Source organism: Lontra canadensis, unplaced genomic scaffold, assembly GCF_010015895.1.
Source record: "Lontra canadensis isolate GAN:19392208 unplaced genomic scaffold, GSC_riverotter_1.0 scaffold4, whole genome shotgun sequence".
Lineage (NCBI taxonomy): Eukaryota > Metazoa > Chordata > Mammalia > Carnivora > Mustelidae > Lontra > Lontra canadensis.
This window is the reverse complement of record NW_022630998.1, coordinates 8,758,946-8,781,652: the sequence shown is the minus strand read 5'-3', so window position 1 is coordinate 8,781,652 and position 22,707 is coordinate 8,758,946. Positions and strand designations below refer to the sequence as shown.

The following is a 22,707-nucleotide window of genomic DNA, read 5'->3' as shown; positions in this document are numbered from 1 at the left end:
TCTAAGTCCACTGTGACATGACATTCACAGGAAGATGGTAGATTATCCACCCAGTCCTCGAACACTTATAAATACAATATATAGCATATGTTCACAAAACAATTCTTGGAAATAAAACACAATGGGAACTCAGCAAATAGTTTATATCACCAACACCTGCTCAAATCCTCTCTGAACTTTATTTCTAAATGTCACCGTTTTTTATTGAATCAATGGAAATTTGAAAGAAGAAACAGAATAAACACCCAGAGAAGATCAAGGGAGTTAGAAAAATCTTTATAGAAAGCCTCATTGAGTTTTCCATGAGCCAGGGCACTGTCAGTCTCCCTGAAAGGGGTGTGGAGTAATCTGTCATTCTACCACTTCAACCTAAGTACACCTAAAAGACTAGAAAGGATTATACACAGAAGAAGAAAAAGAGAAAGAATAGTGTTAAGATTTTTCTTAGTGCTATCAACAAAGAAGTCATGAGTCACTGGAAATAAGTTCATTTTAAAATAAACAATTTTAAATCACAGCCTTGAAGTTGGAGGGAATTTTATAAACCAGCTCAGCTCTCTTTGTAATTCAGGAGACTTTCTGATTAACACTCTTGTTTGAACACTAAGTGGAGGTGTGCATTTTGGATGGCAGTGGATGAAAATAAAGTTTTAAACTCATTTAAAGCTGAATTCTGTTTCTTGTTATAACTTCCACACATTGGCCAAAGTTCTGATGTCTAAAATAATGAAGAACTAACATAGGGAGACCAATTAACTATTATCTGTTGATATATTTTATCAGACTCGGTTTAAAGAGAACTACTTGTTTTGAAATAAGAAATATCTAAAAACAAAACAAAACAAACAAACAAAACAACCAAAAACCCTCTACATTCTTGATTTTGATAAAGGAGAGTTTAGTATGTAGACTGGGGATAGTCAGATGATACAAAAGAATGTATCCTGCCCGGTAGGAATGGTGGAGGACTGGAGAATGACCAGAGAGAACAGCCTATTCCTCATCCTGGAAAGAATGTGAGTCTAGTATTGCTAGATCTGCAATTTCTCCAAGATCGAGCCCAACTTTAGAATCTTATGCAAACTATTCCAATTTTTAAAGTGTTGGCAACTGTTCAACTTTTTAAATACACTATAAGCCAAACAGAACGACTTCATGGATGGGACTCAGCCATAGCCCACCAGTTTGTAATTTCGATTGGTCTTATCGAAAAGCTTTATTTTAAGAGAAAATATCCATAGTTATTATTCTAAACACCAGTATATATAAAGTGAAATGGCAGTGTATTTTACATGCTATTTTATATTTGAAAGAAACTGGTCACAATAGTCTAAGATTTAAAATTCTCCAAATTTTAGAATGTCCACTGATACAATAGCTCCTTTGACATACATATAATATTTACATATAATATTCACATGGCAAAATTAACTCTTTAAAGAAAGTGTCCTTAGTTACTGATGTTCAACAAGCTCAATACATTCATTTTTTTTTTTTTAACTGCAAATTCAAAGAATAAATTGCTAGCTAGGGAAGTTCAACTACTTGGCAACATAACCTATTACAACATCCAGCCTGGTATTTTTTATGTTTTGTAATGTTAGCTGATGGATGCTAGAGAAATTTTCATTTCTCTTACATTATTATCCTGATTCATTAGCAAGCATGGTCAACAGTTAATGAATCGATCAAATATTTGATAATGAGTATATGGATCATGTGATTGAACTTTTCTCACGACTAATATTAAAAACTGAAAATGGGGAGACTAATTCCCTCTCTGATAGCCAATTAAAAAATTTTAAATAGCTTCTGTAAAGATCTATTAGATTTCATTTAATTCTTCCTGGCAAAAAAAGAACAAAAGAACCATTATATGGCTATCACTATAGATGCTAAGAAACATTCAGCTTTTCACATTATCAGCTTGTTACATCCAAAGCAGGCTGCTTTTGGACTCTGTGCCAAACATACAGAAATGGTGAAGACCAAATTGGATGTGAAATAACAAAAGATTTATATCAATAAAATAAAATGAAATAAACATTTCAATAACTTAGAGTCAGAGACAGTAGAAGAGATACAACAATCAGATGTTTAATTTAAGTCACTGATAGAAATAGTCAGTGTCCTCTTTTCATAAACCACTTGGATTTTATTTGTACTCAAAAGCAATGGTAAATGTCAAATGACTACTAGACCATCCTTCTGAATATAAGAAAATATCATGCTGTTTAACTCTGTAAACACAAAAAATGTTTTTAGAAAAACAAAGATAAAGAACAGCATGTCTTAGTCATACACATCAGTTGAAGAACCACAAAATGCTAAAAGATATCAAGAGCATAACTCTAACATCCTTCAATTATTACATATTTTAAAATTTTGAACTTCAAAAGAAAGTTTACAGATAAGAACTTTTAAAGTCCAAGATATATCTTATATCTAAAGATCTATCAAAGTTTATCTTCGTGTAAGGAATCCTATTCAAACCAGCAGCATTAAACACAGATCCTTTTCGTATTTGCAATGTATAAAATAACATCAAAAGTTTCTATTATATTTTTATTATGAAAGAAAATAAGTATATTACTTTTAAAATGACTAAGAATTTTACATAAATGTTAGTTATGTGTGATTCCCAACTATGAAATCGAAAATTGACACAACCACCATTTGCTTTTTCTTCTTTGTCATCACCTGGTTTTTAAAGCAGCAACGATGGAAAAATACATCCGTTGGCAAAGCCGAAGAAAAGTCATACAGATGGTCTACATTTAATAGGAATATTATGACCTTCCACAAAACAAAAAGATGTTGAAAGGATTAAAAGATAATACATGTAAAGTGCCTATCAATTACCTGGGCAATAAAGGTTACTTTCTTCCCCTCTATCCTTACAAGGCCCACCATTATCTCACTCATTAAGTCTTATGTCACCTCAAGAGAGCACCTTTGAGAACAGGAGGGACTCACTGCCCTAGAGTTTGAGACACAGTACCATGTATTTAGTAGGGGGTTAATAAATGCTTCCTGATTTACTAGAGGATAAGAATAATGAACAAATGTAAAACATGTTAATTGATAGGCTAAATGCATTAGTGCATTCCAGTGCCCTCTATATAAAAGGTGACTAACCCATCTCAGCTAAGTGCTGAAATTATAATTAAGTCTGATGGGAAGTCCTAGATTTATACCAATATAATTACAAATATTACTTAGCTTAGTGATAGAGTATGGCAAGAACAATGAGATGAGTAATTTAGATGATACTGCAAAGTGGGTTTTAATGTTTGAAACTTCTATTACAGTACACAGGATAAGTGCAAGTAGTGTAATTAAAACCTAAAAGAGTCTGATTTTTTAAAACTCTACTGCTCAGCCTCATTAAAATGCATGTTTTCTCAATTAATCCAAACTTTTCCATTAAATACATAAAAACACACTTTCATTCCTTGCAAATAAATATCTACAGTATATATATTTAGGATCAAATATCAAATAACCATCACAGTTAAGTAGGAAAAAATTATTGAAATAGCAAGAGCTTTGAATACAAAGAGCCTAACAAAGGGAAGGAAAGGCAGAGTGAGGGCTGCCCACGTTCTCATTTGTAAATACTCACTTATGACTAAGCATTTGAAGAGCTGGAAGATTAGAAATCCCTAACTATCTCTATGTAAATGATATAAACCTAAGCAAAATGTTTATTTCTTAGAAGAAAACCCCTCTAATCATATATGGACTGCTTCTTATTTAACCCTGTATTCTTTAATTACTTATTTTTCTACATGTGTCAAGTACACAGAAAACTGTTGTGTAATAAGAGGCAATCATTTTCATTATCATTTTGTTGCAGAAACAGCTTTTTTCCTTTTAATTCAATACATTACTAAGCAGTTAATCTCAATATTAAACTAATGCAAAACACCACAGGATAATGTTTATTTATGTACTTTATCTTATTAGATGCTATGAAAAATATTAAAAGATTATTTCAAGTAGTCATATAATTGACTGTAGAAGAATGCTGATTATAGGGAAGAACTTTATTTTTTAAATTTTTATCATTTCTCTATAAATTTTGTAGATGTACTTCATATGACTATTACTAAAAACCAATAAACACCTTTTATAAATGATGACCATGTGACTAGATTAGAAAGTTTTACTAAGAAAGAGTCAAGTCAAAGGCTGTCATATAATCATAAGGGTCATGTGGGGTAAGTTAAGAAAATGTCACTAGAACTTAACCATAATTGAAGAAAATGGAGTCCATGTAACTTTCATTTTAAGTACAAAAGGAAATTAAGAAAGGAGGGGGAAAGTATTTTAAATTTAAAGCATCATATGACACAAACTTAATAAATCATTGCTCCTACTTATGAAAAAGTTTTTAAATCTAAATAGGTTCTAATTTAGCTAAAATAGTACTTTCTATTTCAAAAGCAAAATATTTTAGGAGCCTGAGTTAAAAAAAACACATTTTTCCCTAAAAGTCACTGGGCAAGCATCTTGTCTCATGCCTGTATTTCAGAACCCACCTCCATTAATCAACAGTAATGGAACAGTGCTACTCTGTGCTCATTTTCATTAAAAGAAGTCTATTCTCAAGGTTTCTTTCATCTTTTATTCTTTCACGTAATATTTCAAAGAAAAATGGGTACATCACTGTTTATAAGAAGAAAACTACACATTTTACACATTTTTATATTATATTTTAAACTGTCCATCACATGACTTCCATTTCCAAAACAAACTACATTGATACAAAGAACAAAATATCATCCTTTAGAAAGGATCTTAATGCATCATGTTTGAAATAGTTTTTCAGAATCATTTTCCTTGGCAAATGGACAGCAAATCAACCACAAAGTTGCAAAAATATTAAAGTGAAAAATAAGCAACATACCTGGATGGGTGGCAAAGAAAAATTCGACAGACTGCTATTGTTATTATTGTTCGGGCAAACATTTGAATCAAAGCACATAATACCTTGTCAAAAATATGAACAATGGATGGATGAAAAGTATACAGCTAGATGGTTTTCAGATCTTAAACATATCTATTTTAAAAGGCATGGCTATATTAAATTTTCCTTAAAATTGACATGCCTTATCATAATGATAATAAGTATTTGTCAATGGAACACACATTTCCCTCTGGAAAAGTGTTTATAAGATGTTGTAATGGTTACCTGTCATTTATGATCCAGTTCAGACAGAGATTGAGAGAGCTAAGATTTTTGCACCTCTTGACAATTTCCATCACGGTTTCATTATCCAGTTCAGTGATATGACGTAGGTCCAAGCTGGAAAGATTTCGTAGCTAATGAAATAAATAAAATGAAAGATGAGAAAGGTAAATGCTACATTCATTCTCAAAAATTATATGGATTACTACAAAGTAGAGTATCACCACATAATATTCAAAATAGATGATAGTCCAAGCAAACTCATTCATAAAATATTTTACATACTAAATTGGAAATGAATGCAGACACCTATGGTAAATATATGAATGGCAATAAATATTAAAATCAAACAGATTTTATTTAACATATTTTTATTTTATTTAACATATAAATATTTAACATATTTATTTCATGAAAGTCAGAAGTTAGCAACCTCATAGGTGGGGGAGCTGTTAAACATATTACATTAAGTACCTACATTTGATAAGATTATGCTAACATTGTTTGAGGGGGAGGAGCAATATGGTGGAGGAGTAGGAGACTACAATACCATCAGGGCCCAGGAATTGAACTAGATAGTTACCAAAACATCCTGAAAACCTACAAATTCAACCAGAGATAGAAGAGAAGAAGAGCAGCAATTCTAGGAACAGAAAATAACTACTTTCTGAAAGGTAGGGCGTGTGGAGAAGTGAATCCGAAGCGATGGGAAGATAGACTGCGGGGGAAGGGGCTGGCTCCTGGCAAGTGAAAGAGCAGTGAAGCACAAAATTGGAACTTTTAGAAGTCAGCTCCACTGAGGGTCGTCGCTCCAGAGACTAAGCAGGGGGTGGAGCCCTGAAGAGCGTGGTCTCAGGACCCACAGGGACACAAAAGGACAAGGGATGTCTGAGTGTGGCAGAGCGCCCAGGTTTAGAAGCAGGGAAGCCGGCTGCAGAGACAGAGCTGAGGAGTGGGGTCTCAGCTCGGGTTACTACCTTAAACCATGATCTGAGGCACAGTTGGGCCACTGCTTTATGAGCAGGGACTCCACAAGTGGCAAATCGGGAGAGATCCCATCCTTTCTCCTCCAGGAGGAACGGTGCAGGAGTATGTTGCAGGAATCTGCTGGGTTTGGAGACTCCAAACTTTGGGGACAAGGGCCAGAAATAGAAACGCTCAGTCACAGGCTGGGTTAGCATGACAGTGTGACCAGAGATAAGGGAGACAGGAGGGATCAACTGTTTTTCTCTGAGGATAAACTGAGGAGTGGGACGCTGAGCTCTCAGCTCCTCTGGGCTGGAGATTGGGAGGCTGCCATTTTCATTCCTGTTGTACAAAGGTCAACGGAAAGCGTTCAGGGAACAAAACTCCCAAGACCAAAACCAAGCAGATTATGTAGCCTTGAACCTGGAAAGGGCAGTGCAATTCTGCCCCAGACACGACATTTGAGAATCACTGCAACAGACCCTTCCCTGAAAAGATGAGCAAGAACATCACACCAAGACCAAGATTACTGATCAATGAGAACTGCAGAACTCCAGAGCTAGGGGAAAGCAACACATAGAATTCATGGTTTTCCCATGATTCTTAAGTCATTCAAAGTTAAATTTTTAAATTTTATTTTTTTCTTATTCTATTTTTTTAATTTTTCCTCTTTCATATTTTAACAGTTTTTAACTATTCAATTTTATCAATAGCTTTTTAAAAATCTTTTTAAATTTTCATTGTTATAGTCCTATTTTATCCCTTCATTATATTTAACCTTATTTCTTGTGTACATATAGGTTTTTTTTCTTTAAAAATTTGAGATACAATTTCTTCTAATAGATCAAAATATACTCTAAATTTAGAGCATGGCTTTGTTCTAGTCTCCAGCCTGATCACATTCTTTCCTCTTTTTTTTTTTTGTAATTTTCTTCCACCAACTTCTTATCTTATCAATTCCTCTTTTAGAATCTTTCTTAATTTTCATCTTTACAGTCATATTCCATCCCTTCATCAGGTTTACCTTTATTTTTGTATACATATAACTTTTTCTTTTTTTAAAGTTTTGGGAGGTAGTTTCTTCTAACAGACCAAAATACACCCAAAATCATGTGTGTGGCTCTCTTCTATTCACCAGTCTAATACATATACATACATACATACATATATATATATATATATATATATATATATATATATAAAAACATACATATTTATTTTATACCCCTTTTTTCTCTCCCCCCCCCCCCCCCAGTTTTGGGTCTCTTCTGATTTGGTTAGTGTATATTTCCCTCGGGTTGTTTCTACCATTTTAGTATTTTGTTCTCTCATTCATCTGTTCTTATCAGGATAAGATGACAGGTGGAAAAACTCACCACAAAAAGAACAAGAGGCAGTACCGTTGCCTGGGGACCTAATCAACATGGACATTAGTAATATGTCAGAACTAGAGTTCAGAATGACAATTATCAAGGTGCTAGCTAGGCTTGAAAAAATCATGGAAGATATTAGAGAATCCCTTTCTGGAGAAATAAAATCCCTTTCTGGAGGAATAAAAGAACTGAAATCTAACCAAGTTGAAATAAAAAAAGGTATTAATGAGGTGCAATAAAAAATGGAGGCTCTTACTGCTAGGATAAAGGAAGCAGAAGAGAGAATTAGTGATATAGAAGACCAAATGACAGAGAATAAAGAAGTTGAGCAAAAGAGAGACAAACAACTACTGGACCATGAGGGGAGAATTCAAGAGATAAGTGATACTAAAAGACAAAACAATATTAGAATAATCGGGATCCCAGAAGAAGAAAGAAAGAAAGATAGGGACAGAAGATATATTGGAGCAAATTATAGTAGAGAATTTCCCTCATATGGCAAAGGGAACAACCATCAAAATCCAGGAGGCACAGAGAACCACCCCCACCCAAATCAATAAAAATAGGTCCATACCCTGTCGTCTAATAGTAAAACTTACAAGTCTTAGTGACAAAGAGAAAATCCTGAAAGCAGCTTGGACAAGAGGTCTGTAACATACAATGGTAGAAATAGTAGGTTGGTAGCAGATCTATACAGAGATCTGGCAGGACAGAAAGGACTGGAATGATATATTCAGAGCACTAAATGAGAAAAATATGCAGCCAAGAATACTATATCCAGTTAGGCTGTCACTGAAAATAGAAGGAGAGATAAAAAGCTTCCAGGACAAACAAAAATTAAAAGAATTTGCGACCAACACACCAATCCTATAGGAAATATTGAAAGGGGTCTTCTAAGCAAAGAGAGAGCTTAAAAGTAACAGACCAGAAAGGAACAGAAACAATATACAGTAACAGTCATCTTACAGGCAATACAATGGCACTAAATTCATATCCTTCAATAGTTATCCTGAATGTAAATGGGCTAAATGCCCCAGTCAAAAGACACAGGGTATCAGAATGGATAAAAAGACAAGACCCATTCATATTCTGTCTACAAAAAAACTCATTTTAGACCCAAAGACATTTCCAGATTGAGAGTGAGGAGGTGAAAAACAATTCACCATGCTAATGGACAGACATCAAAAGAAAGCTGGGGTGGCAATCCTTATATCTGATAAATTAGGTTTTAAGCCAAAGACTATAATAAGAGATGAGGAAGGACACTATATCATACTTAAAGGGTCTGTCCAACAAGAAGACCTAACAATTTTAAATAACTATGCCCCTAACATGGGAGCAGCCAATTATATAAACCAATTAATAACAAAATCAAAGAAACACATCAACAATAATATGATAATAGTAGGGAACTTTAACACCCCTCCTTACTGCAATGGACAGATCATCCAAGCAAAAGATCAACAAGGAAATATAGGCTTTAAATGACACACTGGACCAGATGGACATCACAGATATATTCAGAATATTCCATTCCAAAGCAACAGAATACACATTCTTCTTTAGTGCACAGGAAACATTCTCGAGAATAGATCACATCCTAGGTCACATATCAGGCCTCAACGCTACCAAAAGACCGGGATCATCCCTGCATAGTTTCAGACCACAATGCTCTGAAACTAGAACTTGATCACAGAGGAAAGTTGGAAAGGACTCAAATACATGGAGGCTAAAGAGCATCCTACTAAAGAATGAATGGGTCAACCAGGAAATTAAAGAAGCACTGAAAAAAATGCATGGAAACAAATGAAAATGAAAACACAACTGTTCAACTTTGGGACAAAGCAAAGGCAATCCTGAGAGGAAGGTATATAGCAATATAAGCCTTTCTCAAGAAACAAGAAAAGGCTCAAGTACACAACCTAACCTTACACCTAAAGGAGCTGGAGAAAGAACAGCAAAGAAAGCCTAAACCCAGCAGGAGAAGAGAAATAATAAAGATCAGAGCAGAAATCAATGCAATAGAAACCAAAAGAACAGTAGAACAGATCAATGAAATTAGGAGCTGGTTCTTTGAAAGAATTAATAAGACTGATAATGATAAACCCCTGGCCAGACTTACCAAAAAGAAGAGAGACAGGACCCAAATTAATAAAATCAGGAATGAAAGAGGAGAGATCATGACCAACACCAAAGAAATACAAACAATTATAAAAACATTATGAGCAACTATATGCCAGCAAATTTGACAATCTGGAAGAAATGGATGCATTCCTGGAGACATATAAACAACCAATACTAAACCATGAAGAAACAGAAAACCTGAACAGACCCAGAACCAGTAAGAAGATTGAGGCAGTCATCAAAAATCTCCCAACAAACAAGAACCCAGGGCCAGAAAGCTTCCCAGGGGAATCCTATCGAACATTTAAAGAAGAATTAGTTCCTATTCTCCTGAAATTGTTTCAAAAAATAGAAATGGAAGGGAAACTTCCAAACTCATTTGATGAGGCCAGCATTACCTTGATCCCAAAACCAAACAGAGACCCCATCAAAAAGGAGAATTACAGACCAATATCCTGGATGAACACAGATGCAAAAATTCTCACCAAAATACTAGCCAATAAGGTCCAACAGTACATTAAAAGGATTATTCACCACGACCAAGTGGGATTTATCCTGGGCTACAAGTCTGGTTCAACATCTGCAAGTCATTAATAAAAGAAAGAACATTAATAACATACATTGATAAAAGAAAGAACATTAATAATACATTAATAAAAGAAAGAACAAGAACTATACAATACTCTCAATAGATACTGAAAAAGCATTTGACAAAGTATAGCATCCTTTCATGATCAAAACTCTTCAAAGTGTAGGGACAGAAGGTACAAACCTCAATATCATCAAAGCCATCTACGAAAAACCCACAGCGAATATCATTCTCAACGGGGAAGAACTGAGAGCTTTTCCGCTAAGATCAGTAACATGGCAGGGATGTCCACTATCACTGCTGCTATTCAACATAGTACTAGAAGTCCTACCCACAGCAATCAGACAACAAAAAGAAATAAAAGACATCCGAATCGGCAAAGAAGAAGTCAAACTCTCACTCTTTGGAGATGATATGATACTTCATGTGGAAAACACAAAAGGCTCCATTCCAAAACTGCCAGAACTCATACAAGATGTAACATCAATGCACAGAAATCCGTTTCATATCTATACACCAACAGCAAGACAGAAGAAAGAGAAATAAAGGAGTCGATCCCATTTACAATTGCACCCAAAACCATAAGATACATAGGAATAAATCTAACCAAAGAGGTAAAGAATCTGCATTCAGAAAACTATAAAGTACTCATGAAGGAAACTGAGGAAGACACAAAGAAATGGAAAAGTGTTCCATGCTCATGGATTGGAAGAACAAATATTGTGAAAATGTCTATGCTACCTAAAGCTATGTATACAATTAATGCAATCTCTATCAAAATACCATCAATTTTTTTCACAGAGCTAGAACAAATAATCCTAAAATTTATATGTAACCAGAAAAGACCCTGAATAGCCAGAGGAATATTGAAAAAGAAAACCAAAGTTATTGGCATCACAATTCCAGATTTCAAGCTCTATTACAAAGCTGTCATCATCAAGATAATATGGTACTGGCACAAAAATAGACACATAGATCAATGGTACAGAATAGCGAGGCCAGAAAGGACCCTGAACTCTATGGTTGACTAATCTTCAACAAAGTAGGAAAGAATGCTCAATGGAAAAAAGACAGTCTCTTAAACAAATGGTGCTGGGAAAATTGGACAGCCACATGCAGAAGAATGAAACTGGACCATTTCCTTAGACCACATACAAAAACAGACTCAAAATGGTTGAAAGACCTCAATGTGAGACAGAAATCCATCCAAATCCTTGAGGAGAACACAGGCAGCAACCTCTTTGACCTCAGCCTAGCAACCTCCTTCCTACAAACATCACCAAAGGCAAGGAAAGCAAGGGAAAACATGAACTATTGGGACTTTACCAAGATCAAAAGCTTTTGCACAGCAAAGGAAAGAGTCAACAAAACCAAAAGACTACTAACAGAATGGAAGAAGACATTTGCAAATGACACATCAGATAAAAGGCTAGAATCCAAAATCTATAAAGAACTTATCAAACTCAACACCCAAAGAATAAATAATCCAATCAAGAAATGAGCAGAAGACATGAACAGATATTTCTGTAAAGAAGACATTCGGATGGCCAACAGACACATGAAAAAGTGATCAACATCACTCAGCATTAGGGAAATACAAATTAAAACCACAGTGAGACACCACCTCACACCAGTCAGAATGGCTAAAATCAACAAGTGGGAAACGACAGATGTTGGCAAGGATGTGGAGAAAGGTGAACACTCTTACACTGTTGTTGGGAATGCAAGCTCGTGCAGCCACTGTGGAAAACAGTATGGAGGTTCCTCAAAAAGTTGAAAATAGAGCTATCCTACGACCCAGGAACCACACTACTGGGTATTTACCCTAGAAATACAAATGCAGTGATCCAAAGTTTATAAACCCGAATGTTTATAGCAACAATGTCCACAATAGCCAAACTATGGAAGGAACCCAAATGTCCATCAATAGATGAATGGATAAAGAAGATGTGGTATATATATACAATATAATACTATACAGTCATCAAAGAAATGCAATCTTGCCATTTGCAATGACGTGGATGGAACTAGAGGGTATTATGCTGAGCGAAGTAAGTCAATCAGAGAAAGATAATTATATGATCTCTCTGATATGAGGAATTTGAGAGGCAGGGTGGGGGGCCGTGAGGGCTAGGGAGGGAAAAAATGAAACAAGGTGGGATCAGGAAGGAGACAAACCATAAGAGACTCAATCTCACAAAACAAACTGAGGGTTGCTGGGGGGTAGGGAGCGTAGGGATAGTGTGGCTGGGTTATGGACATTGGGGAGGGTATGTGCTATGGTGAGTGCTGTGAAGTGTGTAAGCCTGATGATTCACAGGCCTGTACCCCTGGGGCAAATAATACATTATATGTTAATAAAAAAAAATTCACTAATAGTCTTGGGTTATACAAATCACAGAGGATCTGAATAAATAAAAACTTACAACCGAGATCTCCTGAATGCTTCACTCCAGTTTTTAAACATTTAGTAAGGTATTTTAAAAGAAACCCAAGTCAGAATGTAGACTGAGCCTCATGGTAGGTATTATGGAAGGCACATAATGCATGGAGCACTGGGTGTGGTACATAAACAAAGAACTGAAAAAATTTTTTTAATTAAAAAAAGAATGTAGACTGTAGATAATCAACTTTCAGGTTAATTCTTCTTTTATTGAGAAAAAATATTACTTATAACCAATTCAGGTTAAAGACTAAAATTAGTCAATGACTGGTACGGCCATGTATGTACTTAAGTACAAAATGAGACACTAAAATGTTACCTAGGAAACAGAGTCTTGAAGGATTATAAAAAGACCTCAAATGACTTCCAAGTTCTCTTAAGACTCTGGAAAAGTCAGGGGGCCTGGGTGGCTCAGTGGGTTAAGCCTCTGCCTTCGGCTCAGCTCATGATCTCAGGGTCCTGGGATCGAGCTCTCTGCTCATCAGGGAGCCGGCTTCCCCTCTCTCTCTCTGCCTGCCTCTCTGCCTACTTGTGATCTCTTTCTGTCAAATAAATAAAATCTTTAAAAAAAGAAAAAAAAAAGACTCTGGAAAAGTAAAAAATTAAACAAAATCCTCAATTGTGCAGATTGACTGTGGTGGATGAACCAACATTAGAGGACTCACAGGACCTTGGCAAAGGCAACAGGGATGTTCCACCATTTCAGGCTAACAAGGATAACTTACTTAGGTGAAGTTAGTTGGAGGTGATAATTCTTAAGAAGAGTAAAAACTTCTGCATAGTTAAACATGTTCAAATGCCAACCAGTCCTAAAATTACTTTTTGCCAGCCCTGCAGATGCTGGTTTTATTGGGATTGGGTTTTGAAGCAATCAGTTGTAATCTGCAGGGAGTGAAGTCAAGGGTTAAAACAGGCTGCCTTGCTGATGACAGGGTTACTGAACCTGCAGATCAGCACCACACATTTATGTGCCAAATACCTGTCAGCTGCCGAGATAGAGATCATGGGAGAGAGTAGAGACACAGGGAGAAAGAAGGGTCCCAGAAAGGCAGTTTCTCTTGGGGAGAGTCTCTTATTAAGCGAGACACAAGTAATAAAGGGAGTTGTAGCACAGGTCTTGTATGGGAAAAACAGGAAAAAAGGGAAGAAATTAAGACTGCTGGGAACAGAAAAGAAAGGAGCAAACAGGGAATTTCTGTCCCTGAGCATAGGACGGCTTCTCCACCTTGCCAGGGTCTGATATCTACATTTAGAGAACCTGGTTTGACAAGGGAGAGAATGAAGGGCACCCGTTCAACTCGTCACCTCAGTCTGAACCTCAGTTTTATTAAAGCTTGCGCTCAAGTACAGAAATGGTAATAAGAGCTAGATAAGCCAAATTTAGGACACTGGGCAAAATTTTCTCAGCACCTCATAGAACAAGAACCCCAGGGTAGAACTGAGAGCTTTTAAACAGCCTGAGATCACAGCACAGACAATAAAAATTTCTAATTCTAACCATGAAAAAAGGACCTCAGAGTCTTGGATGCTGTCACATCCACAGTAGCTACTATGTTAATTTTCTGACACCTTCTCTATGTATTCCTTCCAACCACTGCCTTCTTAATCACACTGGGCTGCTGTCTCTTTGCATTATTTCCAAACCCAAGGTCTGTTTCACTCTGCCATTCTCCTACCAGATCTGACATCTTTTGCCATTTTATTCACATCCTGTTTTGCTTTCTAGCACACTTTACTGCACTGCTTCTCAGAGCTGTCCCTTCTAACTCTGCCTTGGCACATTACCAGCCAGATTAATCTTCCTTAAATAACTTTGACCATATCTCTCACCTTCTCTGAAACTTTTAGGAAACAAAACTATTTCAACTGCAAAAAACGAATCCCAGAACTTGCCTATCAAAGCCCTTCACTGTTTACCACTGCCATTTCCTGAAATCTGTTCAGCTAGCTGAAATCTCTTTCCCCAAATTTTGAGAGGTTTTTCTCAGTGTACTCAAAGAGCTGTGCTCATTACTTTAAAAACTGGTCTCACTTCACTCTTTTTACTCAGATAACTTTGAAGTGTGTTTTCTTCTCTCCCTGCCATTTATTCAACTGCCTGCTTCCTACTCCATCTTCTCCACAAAGCCTTCTCGATTACTTTGGAGAGAGGGAAAATTTAGTGAGTCTTGGAAATACAATATGCTTGCCTAACACAAATTATTAACCAGACAGTCCCCAAAGTAACCGTGCCTTTTAGACAGGATTCATCAATTGGCAGCAACTGCCAAGGGACCAGGAGAACAACCTTCTCTTCTTGCTGCAAGTATGTGGATGTCCCCTCTTTGTCAACTCCTTCACCTTCCCCTTCCTGTCCCCTCCCCCTCCCCAACCAGCCCTTCCCAGGCTGTGCTATTCAGGACCAAGCTCTCATCCCAAACACTTGACATCCAACCTTAATACTTGAGAGCTGGTCTGAATCTAGATAGTTGTGAATTTTCATTCATTCAACCACACTTACTTAAATGTCTCCTAAGCACCTGACTCTAACTTGATTGTACATTAGAAACATGTGGGGAACTTTTTAAAAAATACTGATAAACAGCCCCCATCCTTAGACATTCTGATTCATTGGCTTGGGGTAAGGCCAGTTGTTAAGTATTTCCAAAAAAGTTACCCAGCTGATCCCAGACTAAATTGGGAACCACTTCTCTAATGGACAGCTACTGGTATTTAAACCCTGAAAGTGTAAAAATAATTTGGAAAGCTCAGCCTTTTCCATCACTCAAAAAAGAATGCAGAAGATATTATTCATATGATCAATAACTACTTACTGGGCACCTATTATGTACCAGAGGGTATTCTAGCTGTTAAAAATACAGCAGTGAATGAAACAGACAAAACCCCCTGTCCATGGGGTGCTTCTACTCCTAATTGGAAAGAGGTGAGGGGAACAATAAATAAAATACATAAACAAATTATACAGTATGTTAAAAGTGCTAAGGACTATAGAGAAAAAATAAAGCAAGGCAAGACAGATGGAAAACAGTGGAGAGAAGGCAGATGGGATGCAATTTAAATAGGCAGTCAAGGGGCACTTGGGTGGCTCAGTCAGTTAAGCATCTGCCTTCGGCTCAGCTTATGATCTCAGGGTCCTGGGATGGAGCCCCACGTCAGGCTCTCTGCTCAGCGGGAAGACTGCTTCTCCCTCTGTCTGTCTCTCCCTCTGGCTTATGCCCATGCTCACTCTCACTCTCTCTCTCTCTCTCTCTCTCATGCACTTTCTCTCTCAAGTAAATAAATAATATCTTTTTAAAAATGAATAGGCAGTCAAGGATGATCTCATTGAAAAGATGATCACAGAGCACAGATCTGGAGGAGGTGAGGGAGCACACACAACATGGGGATGTCTGGGGCAAGACTTAGTGAAAAGGCCCTGGGATGGGAATAGGTGGAGCATTTTGGAGGATTAGTGAGGAGTCAGAGGTGCTGTGGCAGAGTGAACAGAAAGAAAACTAATAGGAGATGTAGCCAAAGAGGTGAGTGAAGAAGGACAGACTACATCAAACCTTGTAGGACAAAGTAAGGATTTTAGCTTTTGCTCTGAGGAATTTGGGAAGGCACTGGAGGGGTCTGTGTAGGAGTATAACATAATCTAACATATTTTTTAAAGATCCTCTAGCTTCTGTGTGAGTCTAGAATGGGAGCAAAGGTGGAAACAGAGAGAGGATACACTGAATTAATCCAGTCAATCAATACCGTTGAATTGGACTACAGTGATAGCAGCAGGAGGTGGTATGAAGATCCAATTTGGGATATATTTTAAAGTTGAATCAACAATATTTTTGACAAATATATCATGGAGCATGAGAGAATAAGAAGAATCAAGGGTGATGATAATGTTTTCAGTTTGAACTCCTGGAAGGTATTATTCCAATGACTAACAAGGTCTGGTAGCAGGTAGGAAAAGAATTTGGTTTTGAATATGTTATGTCTACAATGCCCATTAGATAGCCAAGAAAAGATGTCAAGTAAACTTGGAAGTCATCAGCACACAAATGGCAATTATACTTTTAAATTCAACATATAAAAGTATTAATTGTATATAAATATGCTAAATCCTTTTTATATATAAATTATACATACTTATATTCAATTATATATCTTATAAATACAAAATATAAATTTGTAAAAATATTTAATTATTTATAAATTATATAATTTACTTATAAATTATATATAAATATGTTGAATTCTTTAGGTACAATGAGAGCAGCCTTCTAATTTGTGGTGAGTAAATAAAATAAAATAATTAACTGATTAAATTAAGAGGCAGTCAAACATACCTATAGTAATAAAATATAATAACATAGTGAGCTAGTCTGATTCTAAAAAGATTTAAAAATGCATCAATAGCAATAGTATCCTGAGCCACCTGGGGCAGTTACAGGCTGGCTTCATTCCCTATCAAAGCATAATTCAGCCTTAATGGCTCCCATAATGGCTCTGTACAACTGCCTGGGATGCCCATAGTCAGAGTAAGGGACTGCCTTCTGTACACCCACTGTTGTTGCTCGTTCTCCTACCACAGCCTAGGAAAACATCAGTTAGAGACTGTTCTTCCCACTAGAGTCAAAAGCAAACTACTAGAGGTCAGGTTCATGGCTATTCACCTTTGTGTCACTATACCTAACACAGTCCTAGGTGTATCACTCATTTATTAACCGCTTCTTGCTCAATGAGCAAATTTGAAATCAGGACCAAAACTTTAAAGATAACTTCATTGATTTAAGTTTCCAGAGATCAGGTGTCTGTCCCTCTAAGCATATCAAATGCAGGATCTATAGTTCTAAAACTCAATGTTTTTAAAAGTGATATATTTGAACATAGATTTCACAATATGTGAGGATTAAATAATAATAAACAATGGTCTCATTCCACACAATTAAAGGTCATTTTAGGACAAGAAGCATAATCAGTTCACTATTTATATGTTGGTTTTTAAAATAAAGAACAATTTTTTTAAAGCACCTATAAATTGTCAGCATTTTGATGTCTGTGGCAAGAATTCTGAATAGTTCACCAAAATTTTAATCACTGTCTTCTGCAGCAGAAATATGAATTTGTTAATTGGATTTCTGCATATAAGTGTACCAATTCAGGATGGATGCTCCGCGCCTCCTCTCTCACTCTGGCAGGCAGCAGTCTCTAATTGACTTCTTCCTAGGACTTTCCTTTCCACCAAATCCCTTCCTTTTTTTCCACAGAAGACTTTGGGAGCACCGAACAAACTACAAACAGCACTTAAAGTTAGCAGCACGAAGTAGTGCTGTCACTTTTTTACCCAGCAGGAGCTAAGAGACAGAACTTCTCCTCAATTAAAAAAATAAAATGTTCACACTGTTTCACTTAAATAAGAAAAAAAATCAAAGCTTAAATAAAATAAGGGCAAATTAAGTAAAATGTGAATGCAAGCCAGAAAAGATTATTTCATCTCATTGGACTGGCTGTGTAATTCTCTTTCATTTCCTCATACCAAGGTCAGAGATCTGTTATAAAAAAAAGACAGCTCATGGAATTCTGAACCGATTTCAGTCACCAGCATCGTATAGCACACTTCAGTGCATCAAAAGTTTTGGAAGTGCATTCCAAACAAAAGTTTCACAACCTAATTTTTTAAAGTTGTAAAATAAATGAAACTTAACCCAGGACAAACTGAACATTAGCACAGGGCAAAGCTTATCATTTCCAAGCCAAGTGACCTGTACACTGACCTCTTGATCATATACTATGAAGGCAAAAATATCACATTATTCCATTCTTTATTTTTAATTGTGTGCAGCTGGAATACAAAGAAAAGACATTCATGCTTTTTAATTAAAAATATTCTGACATATTTTTATTTTCTGGAGTTCCAGAAATATTACAGAAATGTTGTACCTACTCTCTAAAATATCTATTTTTTTTTCTTTCTTCCTGGTTTAGAATATGCAACTGGGACTCACCTTCACACTGAAAATCTCTTAGCCTGCCTTACACTCTTATGTCTAGGCCTCAGCTAAAAGCCACAGCTCAGAGTAAAAAAGTGCCTAAACCTTAATTTCAGAAAAGTTTCTTCCTATTCTGTGACCAGGTACTATTTCAGGGAGTGTGAACCAAATCTGGAGCACAGATTAACCACCAGTTGAGCCACTTCCCATCTTTGGGCCTTCCATACCACTGGAAAAAGATTTCCTGACACACGAGGAACACCATGCGGCCTCTGTCAATAGGTCCCTGCAGCTTCTCTCTCTGGTTTGCCCTATAGGTCTGGAGCACCCTGAGTCACCAAGGAGGAAAAGGCTAACCCAGGCACCCATCAGCAGCCTTCTCTCCTCTCAACCTCTAAGCCATTTTTATGAGAAGCAATATTCCAAAACATATATATAACTCTTCTTCCTACTGTCCCCCTTCTAGTCCCCAAATAAAACCCCAAATATTCCTTCTAGTTGGAAGACACATCTGATACTAACAATCTAAAAATTAATAATCACTACCAGTGAGAAAGGAGTCACAGAATCCAACCTAAATCAAGATATAAGATTGGGAAAAGTACTATTTCTTCATTTCTGGCATTGTACTTGATTTAATTGTTCATGGCATTATCCAAGTGCCCCAACCACCTACAATAATGAAAGACTGAACACTTTTCCAGGTAAGAAAAATCTCAGAAGACTCAAACTTTTTAAAGGGAATGTAGGATATATACTCAAAATCCAAGTCAGGAACTCTCCAAACACTAAATCAGATTTCAATTGTTTTATCTTTGTTCTGTAAGAACCACTCCAAGAAGCAACAGCATTTGGTTTAAAATATATTTAAATAAATTTATTAATAATAAATAATAAATAATATTTATTTAATAATAAATAAATTTATTTAATATATATTTAAATAAAATATATTTAAATTTGGAATTGGTAAGTTTTAGTTCCTGACTCTGCTAATCACACTCAAGAGTTAAAAGTGAATGATCTAAATTCTAGGTTATTATCTATGCTACAGGCAGTGTATCAGTTATCAGTAAGAAATGGTAATCAGAAAGAAGCCTTTAGGAAATTTTCTCTGATACTAAATAATGTAGATCCTGAAATTACATTATCATTAAAACAGATAATACAATTTTTTCCAAAATAAACTGCAAAAATCTTGCAACTTTTATTTATACACTGAAGTACTACTTTCTGATACAAAGAACTATATCCATCTGTAATTCTACCCTCTCAATCTATTTTGCCCACCTACAAGTAAAAAGCTTCGACCAAATGAGATGAATTTAAAATAGCTGGTGTACATCTAACATATAATTTTAAATATCAAATTATGATTGACCCTAATAATATGTACTGAGTCACTTATACCTTCTCATATCAATGAAAAAAGCATGACCAAGATTTTTGAAAATTAAAAAATAAACAAGTAGACATGATAGCATGTTATTTTTAATCAGTCAAAACCATCTAAGATATAACTTAAACTAACTAGTAACTGATAACCAATAAGCCAAATAACTAGTTCACAAATCCTTACTTAGTCAAATATTTGTCTTTACATTTGCCTCTGTGAACTGACATTACAGATATAGCACTGAGGAAACATTTAAGTTTTGTTTTGTACTAGGAGCATGTACAAAAACTGTCTTTCTTTAATTAAGCATCTAGCCCACTATCCTATTTTGGGGACTCGCCACGGCCTTGTAGCTTCCTTATTCTTTACTGTCACATAGCTAGCTGCCCCTGTCTCTCTAGCCATAGCTTGTCGAGATCCATAACAGAAGTATGCTAGCAGTAGTTTGAGGAAGGGACAAGACTAACCTAAATCTTACATTACATGCAACTCTCTGCTTTGTGCTTTGATCTCCACTACTACAAGATGCTCTGAGAGGAAATAAATATTGGTTCTATTCTCTTAAGTGGGCTCTCATGTAAGAAACCTGGAATGATGCAGAGAGATATATTAGGGTCTAAACAGGAAAACAGAAACCACTATAAGTATTCATTAAATTACATGAAGGGAATTTCATTAAGGAAATTGGTTATTCCAGTGAGGCAGAGGCTGAGAAGAAAAACTGGAGAGGCCAGTATAAGCCAGAGATTTCACATCTGCAGGAAGACTATACACCCCAAGGCTGGAGGGACAAAAGAAAGTCAGTGTTACTGGAACCAACAAGCTATGGCCATTCAATAGAAGCTGGAGCTGCAGAGGATCCGTCCAGGGCTAACCATGGGGGAAATAAAGCTGTTGCCAGTAAAGTACCTGAGACAGAAAGGGAGGGAGAGAAATACCCTAGTTTTTCCCTTCCTTCAGTCTGGCTGCCTCCCACTAAATGCAGCCTGGAGAATGAAGCCCCCGACGATGCAGAAATTAGAGAGAAAAAAGAATCTGAGGGCTAACACACCTAGGATCAGAACAAAGCAAACGGAAAGAAGGGGAAAGGGGGATCTGGTTTCCAACAATGAAAAAAAGAAGTCAATCTAATGGGAGTTTTTTATAACAACCCAGAAGTATAATTATGCCAGAGTATTCCTGCAACTTGCCTGAGAAACACAGGGTGCTAACCAGCTTTGTTTTCTTCTTCAAGCCAGATGAAAGCTCTAAGAGTCATCACTTGCCCTGCTTTTTCAGGCACAGGGGTATTATTTAATTTTTAAAGATCCAAGATTGATAGCCAATTGCTGTTGAAAAAGTACCTCTGATCAAACATAATAACCAAGAATATCCTCTAGTGAATATAATAGAGAAAGTTCCAGTGGGAAGCTTTCTTTTGGAGAAAAAAAAATGTTGATGGCCAATCATCCCACTAGGATAAAATCAATTGAAGGGAAATCTACAGTAGGGAAGCAGCTATGCTCCGAAAGGTTTTGTAAATACAGTGTGATCAACAGCTTTTGTGTAAATGCCTGTGATACCTCTGGGCTGGAGAGCAAACATATGAGGAGCTCAACTGCCTTCGGTCAATGGACTCTACTGGCCTCTATTATTCGGCCAGTGTGTCTGGAGAAAAGGGAGCTCAGAACCAAACTTCATTACAAAAGTTATTGTGGAAAATAATGAGTAATACTATGTAAGGCCCAAATTCTGGTTCACTATTGAGGATTCAAGCTAAGATTTCAGAACACACACCCCTACTGTCACATAAATAAATCAGCTTTTGACTAACAGAGAGTTACTATGGAAATGAATTCCCTATTGTCCAAGAATGTGACCACAAGAAAGACACAACATAATTTATCTTCCTTTCAGTATCCAGGAGCCCCTCTAGATCTTCATTACAAACATTGCACAGTGTTACACAAAATTGTAAAGAAAAATCTGACTGTTTGGGTTCTGAGTAATGACTAATGATTGACATAGTGTGGGTGTGTACTGTGTTTAAGTGTGTGTGTGAATGAATATAAAATATGTTCATACACAGGCACTTCTCTGTGGCTGACAAGACCTGCCCAGGTGCAGTGAAAACAGTACTTAAATAGGTAGCTAAATTAATTAAAAATAAGACACTGTTAATTATTGTATAATCATTCAAAACTATTAACTGAATACAACTGTCAATGGTTTTATATAATTGAATATGTCCCTTATATCAATTTGGATCCTATTTAGCTCTAATTCTCAATAAATATTCATTTTAAATTAATAAATGAGAGCTGCTTACTTTATTTTTTCTCAGTAATATATTTCCTCATTAAGTTTCATTATAGCTTATTCTCATTAGTCCCCAGATATGTTTTCTCTTATTCGGGAAGTCTGTTCTGTCAGGGCCTCATCAGTGTCTACTATCACTATTTATGTATAAACCACAAGACTAAGCGAAGTAGATTCACACTGGTCCCTAAATAAAATTTCTCTCACGAATCAGTGTGAACGAATTTGAAAGTCTAAGAAAGCATGAAAGCAACATCTCTTAATCTTTCTTAGATAAAGACTGACCTCATGTGTTAGAGACCAGATAAATAAAGTTGAAATCTTTTTTCATAAGAATATTTGCAGCAAAACCACA

At 36.2% G+C, this 22,707-nt stretch overlaps 1 protein-coding gene across 2 annotated transcripts in view; it reads right to left on the bottom strand.

Annotated features, from left to right (window-relative positions):
• Positions 1–22,707, bottom strand: part of FBXL17 (F-box and leucine rich repeat protein 17) — a 501,232-nt gene that overhangs the window by 311,268 nt on the left and 167,257 nt on the right. For both annotated transcript variants that reach the window (XM_032845285.1, XM_032845294.1), the window contains exon 6: positions 5,198–5,328. In XM_032845285.1, the coding sequence (XP_032701176.1) occupies positions 5,198–5,328 (131 nt within the window). The remainder of the gene's footprint in view (positions 1–5,197; positions 5,329–22,707) is intronic.